Source organism: Sphaerodactylus townsendi, linkage group LG17, assembly GCF_021028975.2.
Source record: "Sphaerodactylus townsendi isolate TG3544 linkage group LG17, MPM_Stown_v2.3, whole genome shotgun sequence".
NCBI classification, from domain to species: domain Eukaryota; kingdom Metazoa; phylum Chordata; class Lepidosauria; order Squamata; family Sphaerodactylidae; genus Sphaerodactylus; species Sphaerodactylus townsendi.
Genome location: NC_059441.1, coordinates 17,413,985 through 17,430,197, shown reverse-complemented (window position 1 = coordinate 17,430,197; position 16,213 = coordinate 17,413,985). Strand labels below are relative to the sequence as shown.

At 46.1% G+C, this 16,213-nt stretch overlaps 2 protein-coding genes across 2 annotated transcripts in view; one reads left to right on the top strand and one right to left on the bottom strand.

The window, feature by feature from the left end:
• FAM227B (family with sequence similarity 227 member B) overlaps window positions 1–12,601 on the top strand; it is a 91,300-nt gene extending 78,699 nt beyond the window's left edge. Inside the window, exons 10-14 of the mRNA XM_048519749.1 lie at window positions 285–445; window positions 6,335–6,412; window positions 7,823–7,897; window positions 10,173–10,242; window positions 12,424–12,601. Of these exons, the coding sequence (XP_048375706.1) occupies window positions 285–445; window positions 6,335–6,412; window positions 7,823–7,897; window positions 10,173–10,242; window positions 12,424–12,480 (441 nt within the window). The 3' untranslated portion in view covers window positions 12,481–12,601. The remainder of the gene's footprint in view (window positions 1–284; window positions 446–6,334; window positions 6,413–7,822; window positions 7,898–10,172; window positions 10,243–12,423) is intronic.
• Window positions 12,602–12,733: 132 nt separating this feature from the next.
• The window catches only part of GALK2 (galactokinase 2), a 91,628-nt gene continuing 88,148 nt past the window's right edge, over window positions 12,734–16,213 (bottom strand). The window contains 1 exon segment of the mRNA XM_048481803.1: window positions 12,734–13,088. Coding sequence (XP_048337760.1) covers window positions 12,881–13,088 — 208 coding nt within the window. The 3' untranslated portion in view covers window positions 12,734–12,880.

The window sequence follows — 16,213 nt, the reverse complement described above, 5'->3', positions numbered from 1 at the left end:
GTGCATCTGACAATCATACTTAGTGTATTTGTTTCATTAATATTAAAGCAACTCATATAAAACAATTTTAATACCACCGATGGCTTTCCTTTTCTATTGAGAAGATCTCCAATCTAACGCTCTAAAGGGAGGACATGGAAAAGTACTTGGAAATTATTAATAAGAGGGTGTAGCACATCTGTTATCTTACGATTTTAGGTTTCCCCATTTTTGATATGGTATCTTGGCATTTACTGAAAAACCAGATCTGCTTCTAATAAAGTGCCCTTCGGTTTTCATTATAGTCCCATTACGCTGGAGACGGTCCAGACTTCCATCGTTCACATTTCAACCTTGGTGGGCAAAGTCCGCTCGTCTCCTATTATCTGAAGATGCATGGGATCTCTAACACCCTACAAAATTCTCGGCTCTACAAGATCACTCACACTGAAATTTGCAAAGAACCATATCCTTTTTTGATGCTGCTGCTGCCAGCTGGGTTGTATTTGTTGGTTATGAAACTTGAACATGTCAGTCAGAGAAAAAGTATAAAGTAAACAGGACTTCTACTGCCTTGCCTATCTTGGCATCTAGTTTACAAGATCCCATTAATGTTCTCTTTTCTCGAAGGAGTGCACACTGACTCATCATGGGGTCAAACCAAATCATAACAATGTAGCAGTAGTCACATGTTATGCTGTGCCGTGATTGGAAAAGCCAGAATGAGTGAGATCTCTGGTTTGAACCATATCCCAAGTAGCTCTGATCCATAAGGCCATGATTTTCTATGTTCCAGAGAACTGTGGGGGTGGGGAGGGGACGATTTGGGAAACTGTGGGATTCCCCCCCCCACTAGAAAAGTAATAATAGTGAAGGAGGCTACTTGAAAAACATCTTGCACCCCTCTACTAATCGTCCATAAAATGTGCTTATTACTAGTGTTTACCAGTTACTGAGATTACTTGTTCTTTGCGGACTCTTTTACTAGACCAGTCTACAAGGAATACGATTCCTGAAGAAGACCATTCGAAACCCAGTCTTGCAAATCAGCATTTTAGCAGCATTCTAGCACTGAGCAGATGGCTCATGGCTCAGTTTTTAAACCTTGGACAAATGTTTCCAGGTCATCCAGATTCCAGAATGGCGTATTTTCCCCTATCACGTCTGGATCAGATGTCTGAGCCCTAAGCATTGGCAACCACGGGATGTAAACTTGGACATGACTCGTAGCGCTTGGAACCTCTTTGCTGTAAGCCAGCCAGACTTTTAGAAAGTTTGTACGCTACATTATGCGCCATAAGCCCGGGCCTAGCCTTATTCAGATGGTTTTAAATTATACTGCCTAGCTATTATGCTGCCTTTCTTCTGCAGAACTTTGAAGAATCTGGGAAGGGGGGGTCATTTTAATCCATTTTGTTCTGTTGCACACCCATAATCATTCCCAGCTATCCTGGGTTTTGGCAAAGTTGACCATTTCTCTTGAAGATTAATGCCTGAATTCCCTCGGGCAGTTTTGAGGGGAAATTCTTATCACTGCTCTCTCCAGGAAACCAAAATGCTTCCATTTGATAGATTTGGGAAATGAGCATTGTAATTTTCTGATCGTGTTGTTTCGCTTTCGTGAGGTACATAAACACAGGTCTTTATTTCAGTAATGTAAGCTCCGTGATTGAGAATATCGGAGATAACGATGTCTTCTAATTATTCCAGTACTACTCAAGGAGGAACAAGCTTATCTCGCTTTTTGAAGCAGAAATCACCTGTTAGGCAGAGGGAGATGCAAGGATGAATGTGGCCAACCTTCACTGAGGATGATGATTCTTCTGGCCTAATGTCCATTTTTTCTTCATATGGGGAAAGCTGATTATCAGAATGTTACTCTGGCCCCTTCCGCACACGCAAAATAATGTGTTTTCAAACCACTTTCACAACTGTTTGCAAGTGGATTTTGCCATTCCGCACAGCTTCAAAGAGCACTGAAAGCAGTTTGAAAGTGCATTATTTGGCATGTGCGGAATGAGCCTCTGATGCCATTTTGAGGTGGTAGCGAGTAATGTCATAATCCAAACTTCACATACACGCTACAGGGGTCAGTGCTATCAGTCACAGACCAGGAAAGGGATTTAGGCGTCTTAGTTGATAGTTCCATGGGAATGTCAACTCAATGCATGGCAGCTGCAAACTCTATGCTGGGGATCATTAGAAAAGGAATTGATAATAAAACTGCAAAGATTGTCATGCTCTTATATAAAGCAGTGGTGCGACCACACTTGGAGTACTGTGTCCAGTTCTGGTCGCCGCATCTCAAAAAGGATATTGAGGAGATAGAAAAAGTGCAGAGAAGGGCAACAAGGATGATTGAGGGACTGGAGCACCTTCCCTATGAGGAGAGGCTGCAGCGTTTGGGACTCTTTAGTTTGGAGAGGAGGCGGCTGAGGGGGGATATGATTGAAGTCTATAAAATTATGCATGGGGTAGAAAATGTTGACAGAGAGAAATTTTTCTCTCTTTCTCACAATACTAGAACCAGGGAGCATTCATTGAAAATGCTGGGAGGAAGAATTAGGACTAATAAAAGGAAACACTTCTTCACGCAACGTGTGATTGGTGTTTGGAATATGCTGCCACAGGAGGTGGTGATGGCCACTAACCTGGATAGCTTTAAAAGGGGCTTGGACAGATTTATGGAGGAGAAGTCGATTTATGGCTACCAATCTTGATCCTCCTTGATCTGAGATTGCAAATGCCTCAACAGACCAGGTGATCGGGAGCAACAGCCGCAGAAGGCCATTGCGTTCACATCCTACATGTGAGCTCCCCAAGGCACCTGGTGGGCCACTGCTAGTAGCAGAGAGCTGGACTAGATGGACTTTGGTCTGATCCAGCTGGCTTGTTCTTATGTTCTTATGTTCTTAATACTTGCTGTCCTGATAGCGGCTAATAAACAGCAAATACTGTTCTTTTCTCCCCCCCAAAATCCTGTAATATCACCTGCTTGCCCGAAAAACCAACAACGGGAAATATGTGCAGCAAGCTAGCTTTTTAAAAACCACTACTTCCAATCTCGTCTTTGTGGTTTCGGTCATTGGAATTGCACACGAGCAAACGAACAGATAGAGGTTTCTAGGCGGAGTCGCACCCTTCTGAGTCCATTTGGTTTCCTCCATTAATCCTTAGAACAGTGGTGGCGAACCTATGGCACTCCAGATGTTTATGAACTACAATTCCCATCAGCCCCTGCCAGCATGGCCTTAGAACAACTCTATGGGGCAGAGGGCTTAGGACCAAGTTAACTCAAGATCGCCCAGTGAGTTTCGTGGAAAAGTAGAAATCTGAACACCTCTTTGCCTCCCTCCTGAAACCATCACTGCCTATCAAAATCTCCATCAGAATCCCAATTCAAATCGCTACTGAGTTTTAACAACAAAACGAGCCCCAAAGATATTTTTTTTAATGGAAGGAGAGGTTGGAGGTTTTTTTGTGAACATCTTTCTTTTTTCTGTTCTGGCTCAGGCAGTTCCTGGTTTTGCTGTATAAAGAGTTACATGAAAATTTGGCAGTGGGGGAGGCTTGCTGTGTTCAGGGCTTTCCATAAACGACTTTGAAAGTTGTGTGGATTTTCATGGTTTTAACTTAAGCCTGCTACGATCAAGTTCCTCAAAGAGATAGTATGTATCTGTGTCAGATTTGGTTCATGGCTGTACTCTGAAGCTTTAGACTAATCCCAAGGAAATTTGGTAAATCCTTGCTCAGAGGCCCTTGTTTCTCTTAGTTCAATCTCCTAGCTTTTTTTTCTCCTTGTAGTTGCCAAGTCAGAGTTGTGTTTGCATTTATGGTATTTCTCAGTCACTCTGTAGGCTTTTGTATGCCTTTTTTTCTCTCCAAAACCGATGTGCTAAATTCCCCCACCATGATAAGCTTCTTTAATTCCAGTTTTTATAGAATGACAATTTAAAGTGCCATCCAAAGCTATCCTGAATTTTTTTACTTCAGTGCCATCCTTTCAAAGTTGAAAGGGGCACTTCTGCTTACGATGGCAAAGTTAGGGCAGTTGTCTTCAACCACCTTGAACCCCAATTATTTGCCTGGGGCCCATTTTTAACAGACATGTCCCAGTGGTGTAGGAGGTTAAGAGGTCGTGTATCTAATCTGGAGGAACCGGGTTTGATTCCCAGCTCTGCTGCTTGAGTTGTGGAGTCTTATCTGGGGAATTCAGATTAGCCTGTACACTCCCACACACGCCAGCTGGGTGACCTCGGGCTAGTCACAGCTTCTCGGAGCTCTCTCAGCCCCACCCACCCCCAGGGTGTTTGTTGTGAGGGGGGAAGGGCAAGGAGATTGTAAGCTCCTTGGAGTCTCCTATAGGAGAGAAAGGGGGGATATAAATCCAAACTCCTCCTCCTCCTCCTCCTCCTCCTCCTCCTCCTCCTTCTTCTTCTTCTTCTTCACATTCTCCATCTTAAGATTTTAATAGTTACGTTCGGGGGGGGGGGGGGGGCAAAGACCTGTAATGGCAAAATTTGCCCCACACCTAAAAAACCTAATTGGAATACCTGTATGTGAATGCATGTACAGTACTTGCTTTCTTCAAGGCTCCCAAACATGTGGATCGTGAATTCTGCCCTCACGTGTACAAGAGGAAAAATGAAAAATGGGATGTAGAAACATGGGGGGTACAGAAAAGGATGGGGTGACAAATAAGGTTGCAGAGATATAAGAGGCAGGGAAACATGAGAGTCAGGAAAATGGCATAATAGAGAGGTTGGGGGAAGGCGTGTGAGAGAGTGCACGGTTTTTGGAAGCCTTTGAGCTGGAGGAGGAAGCAGCAGGGGAATCCTTATAGAGTAATTGTAGGAGCAGTGACAGAATGTGTGGACTGCGCAGTCTGATGTGGAGGGACAGAAAGAGAAATCCAGCAGAGGGTGCTCAGCAGTGAGGAGGGGGAGCCTGTTGAAGGACAGAGGGAAAAAGTCGGCCAAATGGAAGACGTTAAATGAAAACCCTGCCATGGTAGCAAAAATGCTTTCCCGTGGTTAGCGTAACGACGCAGCCTTCTTCTGCTAATGAAAACAGTCTTCAGAGTGGTTTTAAGTTCTCCGCCATGTTGGTATAGAGTATCAGGAAAACACATCAAGCAGACTGTAATTGTTTATGCGTAGGCATTTGCATAGGTTCTTCAAGACCGCTGAAAAATCCAGCACATAATTGTTTATCCTTCGGAAGGCAGCAGATCCGGCTTGAAGACATGTGTGCGAGCGGGCCCCTGAGCAGCTTCCCTGTCGCTTCTTTGGAGATCTTGCAAGGGGCCTTTCCGCTGGTTTGGGCCCGGACTTTTAAAAAGGGGAAACCATCAGTAAAACAATAGCTTTGCTGAAAGCATTTTGAAAGGTTTATTGCCTTTCCTAGAGGTTGCAGGGGAAGACCAGTTGTGGTGATGGGCGGGCTGTCTCTTTGGTGGGGGAGAGATCCGCTTTTACCATTCTTCTAATAGAGTAGCACCTGGTAGTTTCCTGTGGGAAGGATCCCAGCTCTCGGGACAGCAATGCAAAGCCACCAACTTAGGCAGAAGTTCCACTAGTAGCTGGCCTCTCCCTATTTAGGGTGTTTTAAATGTTTCACTTGGGGATGGCGGGGCAGTTTCCTCGTTGACAGGGTAATGGAGAAGTGACTCTTCTGTTGCATTTGTTTGGGCATGGCTGTTCTCCACACTACATTGATGCAAACAGCTTTCCGATTAGAGGGACTGGATGTCGGATACGGCTAAGTTATGTGTTCAAACGGATACGCAAATGCAACTGACCGCCTGGTTGTGGTGGGTTTCCCGGGCTGTGTGGTCGTGGTCTGGTGGATCTTGTTCCTAATGTTTTTTTAAATAAAACATTCCCTTCTCACTGGACACAGTGTAACGGACTTCCCTCTGTGATACACCTCTGAAGATGCCAGCCACAGATGCAGACAAAACGTTAGGAACAAGATCCACCAGACCACAGCCACACAGCTCGGAACACCCACCACAACCAGTTGAATCTGGCCGTGAAAGCCTTCGACAATGCAACTGACCACCGTTGTCGTTCTCAGCCTTAGACAATGAGTGCAGTTTGTTCCAAGCCCTTCTCCCATGTGCATTTTAACTAGAGCAGAAGGCAAACGATCACATTCCTCCCTGTCTGTCTCCGAAATGGTGCCAGATACACGCTATGCTCAGACACATCCTCAAGTGACCGCTCTAGGCCCCGCACGATGCCATTTCTATCTGCAAGGAATGCCGACTTGATACGAATTCAGCGTTCCAATCAAACTTCCTGAAGGTCCTGAGGAGCGGGGGAGTCTTTTTCCTTGACTGGATGGGCAGCACACCAGCTTCTCCTACTTATCAAGATGTCATTGAGAGAAGTCAGAAGTTCACCAAAAATCTGCGTGATGAGTTTCTCGAGTAAGTAACTGCAGACTCCAAATAACTGTCTTGCCTACTACAAAGCTCTCTGTATTGTGTTGGGGATGAGTTATGAAGACCTGCGTGCAAAAGATCCCAGGTTCAATTACTTGAGTGGCAGTTCGTGGGTAAAGACTTTCTCTTTCTGAAACCTGGGGGAGCAGCTGCCAATCAGAGCCAGCACCCTTGAGCTTATTGGAATAACGATCAACTGTTTGAATGAACAAATTAAACTGTTTTAACAGGGGAAAAACCACAAGGAGAGTCATAGGGCCTTTCCCCACTTACCTTAAGCCCCGCGCTACTCTCCTCAAGTAGCCCGGGGTCCCCCAGCACTCCCCACGACAGGGGCGGCGACAGCGCAGCCGCCCTGATGCTGCCGCTGTCACACCCCCTCAGCACGCGGCATCCCTGGCGCTCTTGTAAACAGCGCCTTTTGATGACCCCGCACAGAGCACGGGGTTGTGGGGACGCCTGGGCGCGCATCAGGGATGCCACACGCTGAGAGCAGCGCGTGGCATAGGGGGGATCGTGGTGAGTGGGGAAACGCCCATAGTGATAGGTCAATAATACAATATCCATTTCAGCTGCTTCCCTAACTAGCCTGGTACCTCGGGGAGACTGAATTGTTTATCATGCATTCTTCTTCAGTAGTTTTGTGTTTTGTTTTGTTTTTTTTTTTAATTTATAAACTGCTCCAAGAAAATGCTTTTAAAGGCTGCCATGAAGAAATCCAGCTAGAAGTTGCAAAACAGCAATACACACACACACACACAGCTGGCCACAGCGGTGAAACATGAAAGATAATATAGATTCTTGAGCTACTGACTGATGAGCAAGAGTTGCACAGAGAATGGACAAAACACCCAGGTATGCTGGATCCCCTTGGCCGCTCAACAATGTAGTCCTGTGCAGAATGACTCGAGTGTGAACCGACCGAAATCAACCAGCTTAGGCTGGAGTAACTCCACATAGGAGAGCACTTTGTGAGTCATTCATTTTTGTATAAGGCTTTGCAGATGTCTGCAGCTGCAGCCCTTTGAGCTGATCGGGAAAAGCTGGCTCAGTGGCTCCCTTTCAAAGCTATTCTGGACCAAGGGATCTGAGGAATGCTGAAGCTCCCAAACCAGGGGTCTGCAACCTGCAGCTCTCCAGATGTTCATGGACTACAAATCCCATCAGCCCCTGGCAGGGACTGATGGGAATTATAGTCCATGAACATCTGGAGAGCCGCAGGTTGCAGACCCCTGTCCCAAACAAACAACCTGACTGAAAAAGCCAGGATGACCCACTTTGCTGCATTTAACGTTCAGCTCCGTTGTCTGCGACTAGCATCTTATAATTCCCCCAAACGCTGCGTTCTGCTGGATAATATTTCAAGTATGCCTAATATGCGTCTTTGCTTTTTAGTTGTCATCACAGTTACAACGACGAACTAGCAGAGCTAGAAGAGCAGAGGAAAAAAGTGGACCGGAAATTCCGAAGGTTTGCTTTGCATCTATTATCATTGAGTTCATCCTTAGGAATATCAGTAACCGTTAGGAACAAACCAGTTGTCAAAGACTACGAGTGAATGTTTATTTCTGTATTCCATCCCAAACCTACCGTACATACTCGCGTATAAGCCGAGTTTTTCAGCCCTGTTTTATGGCTGAAAAATGCCCCCTCGGCTTATACACGAGTCACTGCTTACCAGCCGGCTCTTCAGGCCTCTGCCGAGGCTGGGAGTGTGGCCGGGACGACCTCCCTCCGGCTGCATAAGCCACTTCTCGCTGCCCTCCTCCGAGGGTGAAGGGGAACCCTGGCTGGCTGGGCTTCCTCAAACCCTGGGAGGCAGAGGGAGCTCCTTAGTTGGGCAGTGACTCCCCCTGATGTCATTGCCCAAATAAGGAGCTCCCTTCACCTCCTGGTTGCCTGGGCTTCCTCAAACCCAATGAAATCAGGGGGAGTCACTGCCCAAATAAGGAGCTCCCTCTGCCTCCCGGCTTCCCATCTTCGGCTTATACACGAGTCAATACATTTTCCCAGGTTTTGGTAGTAAAATTAGGTGCCTCAGCTTATACACGAGTCGGCTTATACACGAGTTTATACGGTAGTCACTTTTTAAAGGCAAAACTGAAAAGCTTGAAAGCAGCTGAGGAATAAAGCAATACATCAGATAGAAACTGCAAGTTCCACAGCTTCCGTGATGCTTCTTCCGTGTGGGTCCTGTGGCCCAGGGAATCAGCTTCCCCAAGGGTTGCAAAGCATTGCTTGGGGGGGACGGGGGGGACGGGGACGACCATGCACAAGAACTGACTGCCAGTGCCTGTGACAAACAGATTGCTGGATCCAGTTCTTCGATTCCATTTTGGAAGAGCATTGAACATTTCCCCAAGGAGAGAGCTGGGAGAGTACGTGGTTTTCCTTTAGATTAGCCTGTGCACTCCCACACACGCCAGCTGGGTGACCTTGGGCTAGTCACAGCTTCTCGGAGCTCTCTCAGCCCCACCCCCCTCACAGGGTGTTTGTTGTGAGGCGGGAAGGGCAAGGAGATTGTAAGCCCCTTTGGCTCATTCCGCACATGCAGAATAATGCACTTTCAAACTGCTTTCAGTGCTCTTTGAAGCTGTGCGGAATGGCAAAATCCACTTGCAAACAGTTGTGAAAGTGGTTTGAAAACGCATTATTTTGCGTGTGCGGAAGGGGCCTTTGAGTCTCCTGCAGGAGAGAAAGGGGGGATATAAATCCAAACTCTTCTTCTTTGCTGGTTATTTCCGGAAAAAAAATCCCAAATTGTGAGGAGAGGAGTGCAGACAGTTCCTAGGTAGGAAGTCCTAACAAGGTTGCAGGGTTATGAGAGACAGGGGAAAGTGAGTGACAGGAAAATGGGATAACGGAGACCTGTAGGTTGGGGGAAAGGCTGCGACAGATTGCAGTTTTTGGAAGCCTTTTAGCTGGCTAAGAAGGCAAGACATCAACCTCTCTCTCTCTCGTTGTCAATGTGGGCCCCCAGTTTGAGAATCTGAGGGTGCTCTGTCCAATCCACAGATGTGCAGCTGAAGTGGCTGGGTGGCTCATTGATTTACTGTCGCTGCTGGCACTTAACTCTTCCTATTAGTCACAAATGTTGGCGAACAGGAGCTGTTTCTCCCATGCCGCCCTTGTGCCTCCCCCACCCCTGAAAGGGGCTAAAGCAGCCGGGTTGCCAAAGCTGTCTTGGGTGGATTCCCATTCACAACTGACAGGCTTCCAACTGTTTCTCTTTAACTGAAGGAGGGCTAGTATTAACTAACAGAACGCCTGCCTTCTGCATTGAAGAAAAGAATTCTTTTTTGAATACCTGGTGGCAGACGTTTTAATACCTTCATTACAAATAGGAGTTACGCAGGCCAAAAGTCCAGCATAGGAGAAACGGAATTCAGTACACGTTTGCAGGCCCAGGTGAATCCTGAGCTCCAGGTGGTGGAAGGTGCAGGTTTTATTGGCGCACTGAGATGTTACCATTCTCTTGGGTTGATTTAAATGCTTCTAGAAGAGTTACGTTCTAGGCCTAGACTGGGGACACAACTCACTCCTGCAGCAAGAGAAACTCTTGAGGAGGGAAAGCTTGGTGTTGTGTTGGCCTTGCTTTTCTCACTAGACATTCCAGACAACTTAGTGGCTTGTCACTTGCATGAAGCTAAAGTAGGAGGAACCACAGTTGCAAGTCTGAAGTGCAGCAGTAAATATGAGGCTGCAGGAGAGAGATCACTAAATTGTAACCGTCTTTTGTTTCTAGCCTGTTGGCAAAAGTCAGCAAGAATCCTCATGAATTAAGGCTGAGAACACAGGCCTTAGTCCAGGAACTGGTGAGTCACCTTTCTATGGCGATTTCCCCACTGAGAAATTAAAGTCGGATGCAACCAGGTTTCAAAAGAAACAGCACTTTTTTATCACGATTTCTCCCTCCCCACTGCAGCGTGTGATTAGTGAAGACCTCGATGTCTATCGCAGATTCAAACAATGTCCCCACAAACACGTGATCTGCTCGGCGGATCTGTTCTTCCTCATCCTGATTGGCTGTTGTGTTGTGTTGAGGCGGGAACTTTTTTGAAAAAAAATTTTTGGCACGACACTACGTCATTACGTGACCACGTAGATGCATACGTACAATCTCCCCGCCTATGCTGCTTTCTTCTGATTGGCTATCGTGTTGTGGTGGGAACCATGCTTCACTGTCATCTTGTTTTCCGCGCAGCTTTGTGACTGCATGGTTTCGCCATTCTAAATCTCTCTGCGCAGCTGCGTTGGCACAGAAGGCTAATCTTGGTTTATACAGTTTGCAATTGGCACAGAGGGCTCATCTCAGTTTGCCCAGTTTACAGTTGGCATGTAAAGCCAATCTCGGTTTACACATGCTGCACGTGTTCACTGTTCCACTCCTTGTAGCCATGTTTCAACGTAGCCCTTGCCGATGCGAAACCAAAAAAAAAGGCTGCGTGCACATCACGCACAGCTGCTGCACTCTGATTGGCTGGAAGGCTCCGTGTCACTCCCTACAGCGGGAAAATAAACCTACATTCAACCCCTGAACCTCCCCACCAATCCAGCTTGGGGGGGGGGGTGTTTTTTAAAAAGCTGCACTTCCATGCATTTTCTGGAAAAACACGTGATAAGGGGTAGAGCAAGCACCAAAATCTGAATGAAGCCATGTTCGGCACCTAAGCAGTGGGGAGTCCTTCCTTAAACTGCATTTTTTGCTGTGTGGATCATGTGTTATATTGTCCGTGGGGATTCCACCTATATCTATCTTGTAAGCACGTTTTGCGGCTTAGATGAGGAGCAGGGAGCTCCTTTGTGTTCAAGGACCCTTCTGTCCATTTTAAATGGGCGAAAAGAGCATGTTCCACTTTGTCTCCTACGCAAATGCTGGACGGAGCTAGCAGAGTTGAGAAGAAACCCCTGTGCTTTATCCAGGCAGGTGAAAGGGGCCAAACTAATACCTCCAAGGTCTGCTCAACAACTCCTGCTTGCTTTAGGAAGAAGATGGCTCCCCTCAACAGAGACCTCTTTAGGGATGTTGTGAGATGGCAGGGGAAAGGGGGTGGGTGTGTGACAAATCTCATAAGGCCAACTTTTCTCTATTTTAAAATGGCCAGCATTGTCCACAGCACCTAAACAGGCTCCGGCCTGCTTTTTCTGGCCCAGCTACTTTGCATGGCATTTTTACTTAACCACTTCCCACTTCCACTGATGTCTGGACTCTGCTGCCACAATGCTCTTTGGGCTAGTATTTATTCTTGTCCCCAAATCATCCCTGCTGGAACACTTATGGACCATCCGCTCCCTCCAGGTGCTTCCAGAACACCCTTTCTCCTGCAGCCTTTACAATACCTATGACTCACGGAAGGTGGGTAGTAGGTTTTCCTGGATGCTTACCTAAATTAGAAGAATGTCACCTGCTGAGCTGTTTGTTTCAGTAAAGTGAAGACCCCCCACCCCACCCCGAGAAGCATCTTATAGTAGTTAGATGTGCCAGGGAAATTTTTGCTAATTCCTACCCTGTTTCCCTGAATATAAGACATCCCCTAAAAATAAGACATAGTAGAGGTTTTGCTGAAGTGCGAAATATAAGGCATCCCCCGAAAGTAAGACATAGCAAAGTTTTTGTTTGGAAGCATGCCTGACGAACAGAACACAGAAAAATAAGACATCCCCTGAAAATAAGACATAGTGCATCTTTGGGAGCAAAAATTAATATAAGACACTGTCTTATATTCGGGGAAACACGGTACTTTGGGTTCTTCCTGTAGATTATGCCACATTTTTCCTGTACAGACTTTCTCTGCAGATGAAGCTGCTGTCCGGTACTTTGACTCCCTTTGTGCTCTTCCAGTTGCTGGATGGAGAGAATCTCTTTCAGGGGGAGGATCATGAAACCAAAGAGTGTTCCAGACCCGCATGGGAGGGAACCTTCTCGAAATAAGGCAGGGCCCCATTTACTGTGACTTTTGTATAGTAAATTGCAACTGTTTGTTTTGCTGCAACAGGAGAACCAAAAACAAGGCCTGACCACATCCAGTGCAGTGAAAAAACCCCAACACTGAGATTTCCAAAACTGGCTGAATCGTTCCTTCCGCTGAATTAAGCTCGGCAATATACGTCGGATCAAACGTGACTTCTCTTTCAGGTCAATAAAGTATGAGAGGCGGCAGCCTTCCACTCCAACTCTGGCTCATTTCATTTTACTTAATGAGTAGGCTTTTGGCAAATCGCCTTCCGTATTGTAAAGTCCAGACAGAAATCAGCCTTTGGAAAATCTTCGTGGGAAGCACATTTTCAGCAGAGAAAAATACAGTATGAAAATTATTACAGCTATATTTAATTCTGAGAATGCATCATGATCATGGCTATTCCCTATTACAATAAAAAAAGGTTTATTGTGGCAGAGAAGTCCTGCCAATTTCCCAATGCCCCGAATCTTTTTTTAAAAAAATCTGGCATCCTTTAGGCCTCAAGGAATACCGCAGCTCCACCGCCTGGGCTGGTAGCAAACAAACTGTTTTCTTCCATTGCTAACCTTTGGTCACTGTTCTTGTAATAAGCCTCTTTTACGTTTGCTAGGAATCTCTCCAGCTTGTCTTCAGGAACCATTGACACTGTGCAGCCACCCCATCCGGCCCCGGTCAGGCGCGATCCAACCGCTCCAAACTGCCTGGGAGAATGAAAGCAAGAAAACAGATTTTTGGACCCATAAATGAAAAAAAAGAGAACATGCTTTACATGAATATGGCTATTCATATGTGTGAATGCTGTGAACGTTGGACATTAGTGGGTTGGAATCCCTCTCATTTTCTCAAGGAGTCAGTAGCTGGTGGGTGTAGGGGTGTGGACTCTAATCTGGAGAACCAAGTTTGATTCCCCAGTCCTCCACGCGAAGCCTGCTGGGTGACCTTGACTAGTCACAGTTCACTCACAACTCTTGCAGGCCACCTACCTTATAAGGTGTCTGTAGCGGGGAGGGGAAGGGATGGCCATTGTAAGCCACTTTGAGACTCCTTAAAGGTTGAGAAATCCAATTCTAAAAAAAAGTCAAGTCACAGGCGACTTATAGTGCCCCCCTGGGGGGGGGGGGGAGTGTTTCAAGGCAAGTAATAAAGCAGAGCTGGTTTGTCACGACCGTCCTTTGTAGTCTTCCTGGGAGCTCACCCTTCCAACTACCAACCCAGACGGGCTTCTGAGACGTGACAAGATTGAGCTACACTATATCATTCCGCATCTCCTTAAGCAAGGAGGTCTCCTTTATTGTGCATATCTGCATTTGTGAAGCCCACATTAAAAAAATACCTGTCTCCATCTTATTTCTCCAGTACTTTGGCAAGGAAGGGGCTGCCAGATGGCACTTCTAATGTACACAAGCTCTCCCTCGACTGTGTCTCAAAATAAGCAGATCAGCATGCATTCACTCCTTTAAAATACAAAGCTACTTTCCAAACAAATTGACTTCAGACAGTCTCAAAACAGCAAATACAGAAATAGAACATTATAATTAAGGTTCTTAGAATTCTGGACAATTAACAATGGCAGCTAAATTAAAACAAACAAGGAATATTCAGCAGGAAAAGATACAGATATCTCCCCTCCCCCTCCAAAGCAATAAAAGAAACCCCAACAACATCAAGTGGGAATAAGCACAAACTTAAAATAGTTAGGAAGATAATAAAGTTTTGGCCTGGCACCGAAAAGTAGACCATAACAAAGAACCCAAAAACTTGCCACACCAATGACTACTAAAACTTATAAACACACAAGGAAGTCAGAAGACAAAAAGATATGGTGTGTGCTACAAGGTTGCCGGTTCACTTTCTCAGTTCTGAACAGCCAAATATTTTAGTCACCAGATAGTAAATGCATGTACATGTTGGAGGCAAAAGTTATTTGCGCCACACTTTTTTCATATTTTATTTTTCACTTAATTTTTAAACTCGGCTATTTTTCCTCTTTCAAATAAACTCGTCTTCCCAAGGCACCTGCTTTAGAGTTAAGGGAATAAGAAGCAAGCAAGCGGAAGAAGTCATTTGCTCGCAGTATTTGTTTGGTAAAGAGCTTTCGGTTTTTGTTCAGCTGGTAGTCATAAGAGAAATTTCCATATCTGGTAAAGTCCAGATGCTGAACAGCTTTGCTCATCAAGAAGAAACGCTTCATGCTGTCAGAGAATCACCAGCTTGCTCCAAGAGGCTTTTCTGGGGAAGCTGGTCTGTTTTGGTGCAAGAAACTCCTCCCCCAGTTGGGAATGGGGCTTATTTATTTGGAACTAGCATGCCCGGCCACGCATTGCGAACAGTTCGAACATGTGTCATTGCACAATGATTGCAAGGGAGGGGAGAGGCAAGGGGCCCCTCGCTCCCCTCCCTCTCTCCCGTTCCCTTGCATGGCAACCCTGCAGGTCCCTCCCTAACGTTCCCCTTCCTCTGCTAGGGTGGGTGGGCCATGTCCAGGTGGGCTGATCCTGTCCCTTTCACTCCCTTCCCTTGCAGGCGAATTATCTAGCGTAAAACACGCTGGGAGGCATGAGCTACGTTGTGTTCAAATTTCAGAGCGTTTGGTCCAGCAAACCCCTGGACCCTCCCTCACCTTCCCCTTCCTCCGCTAGGGTGGGTGGGCCATGTGCAGATGGCCCGCCCCATCCCTTTCACTCCATAAGGCAGTGGTTTTCAAGGAAGGCATGGTTGGTTCCCTTGTATCAGAGGGTGTTGCTTTGATGGCCAGCAGATGGCGCTGTTGCGGAACAGAACTGTGGTTCCAACTGTCACAGGTGTAGCATGTACACAATAAGTGGCACAGTTGTGACATGTACACAACAGGAGGTGTGGAAACAGTACGAAAACCTGGCCGCACGTGAATGTGACGTTGTGTGAAAATTTCAAAGCAATCGGTCCAGTAGTTTGGGAGATTACCTGTCAGCAGAAAAACGAACTGATAGATTTTTATATATATAGAAAACAGCATCAGGGCTATGTATGCAACTGCAGCTTGGGCCTGGTAACTGGGAACAAAGGCTCACCTCCGACTACTGTCATTTCCACCTTCATCCCTGTGGGAGAGAAGGGTTATAGACTTCGAGCCCCTGCACTGGTACACAAGAGGCCATGCAGTTATAGCAGGGATGTCCAACCACAGCAAGCGTCTGCTAATGCATGATATTTTCTGAGGGTGTTTTCGCACATGCCTAATAATGCATGGCATAATCCATTTGCAAACGATCATTAAAGTGCATAGAAAGTGGATTGAAAGTGCGTTATTCAGAGGTCTGCAGAGGTAATGACAGAAATAAAATATATTCCATGTAAGATAAGGCTGAAACAAATTAACAAGTGGTTGGTCACTTACGATAAACTTCCTGTCACGAACCTTTTAGACGAGGTTTTATAATGGGGATTTGGTGTGTAGATGCATCCTTCAGAGTTTTATGATGGCTTCCAGAACTGAGCGCTCTTTTATTTCAGTGGGACCTTTACTTCCCATTTTCAACTTGGACCTTTTGTGCCTCCATTACATTCTGTTTTGTTTAATCGACATCTTGAACAGATTACACAGTTCCGGCCAATTTTCATTTTCATCCAATCTATGCAACTTCCATAAAACAAGGCTCCCCAAAGATTCTAGTCGATCATCAAATCATATGGTGGATTTAGTCTGGAGCACCATGACCTTATTTTGGGCAAAGCAGACCAGCAGAGGAGCTCTTAATTACAGTGAGCCAGGTGGTGGCCCTTGACCACTGTAAAAACCTCCTGGCCAGGTGGGACTGCTAGTCTGAGCAACTTCGAGATTCTAGGT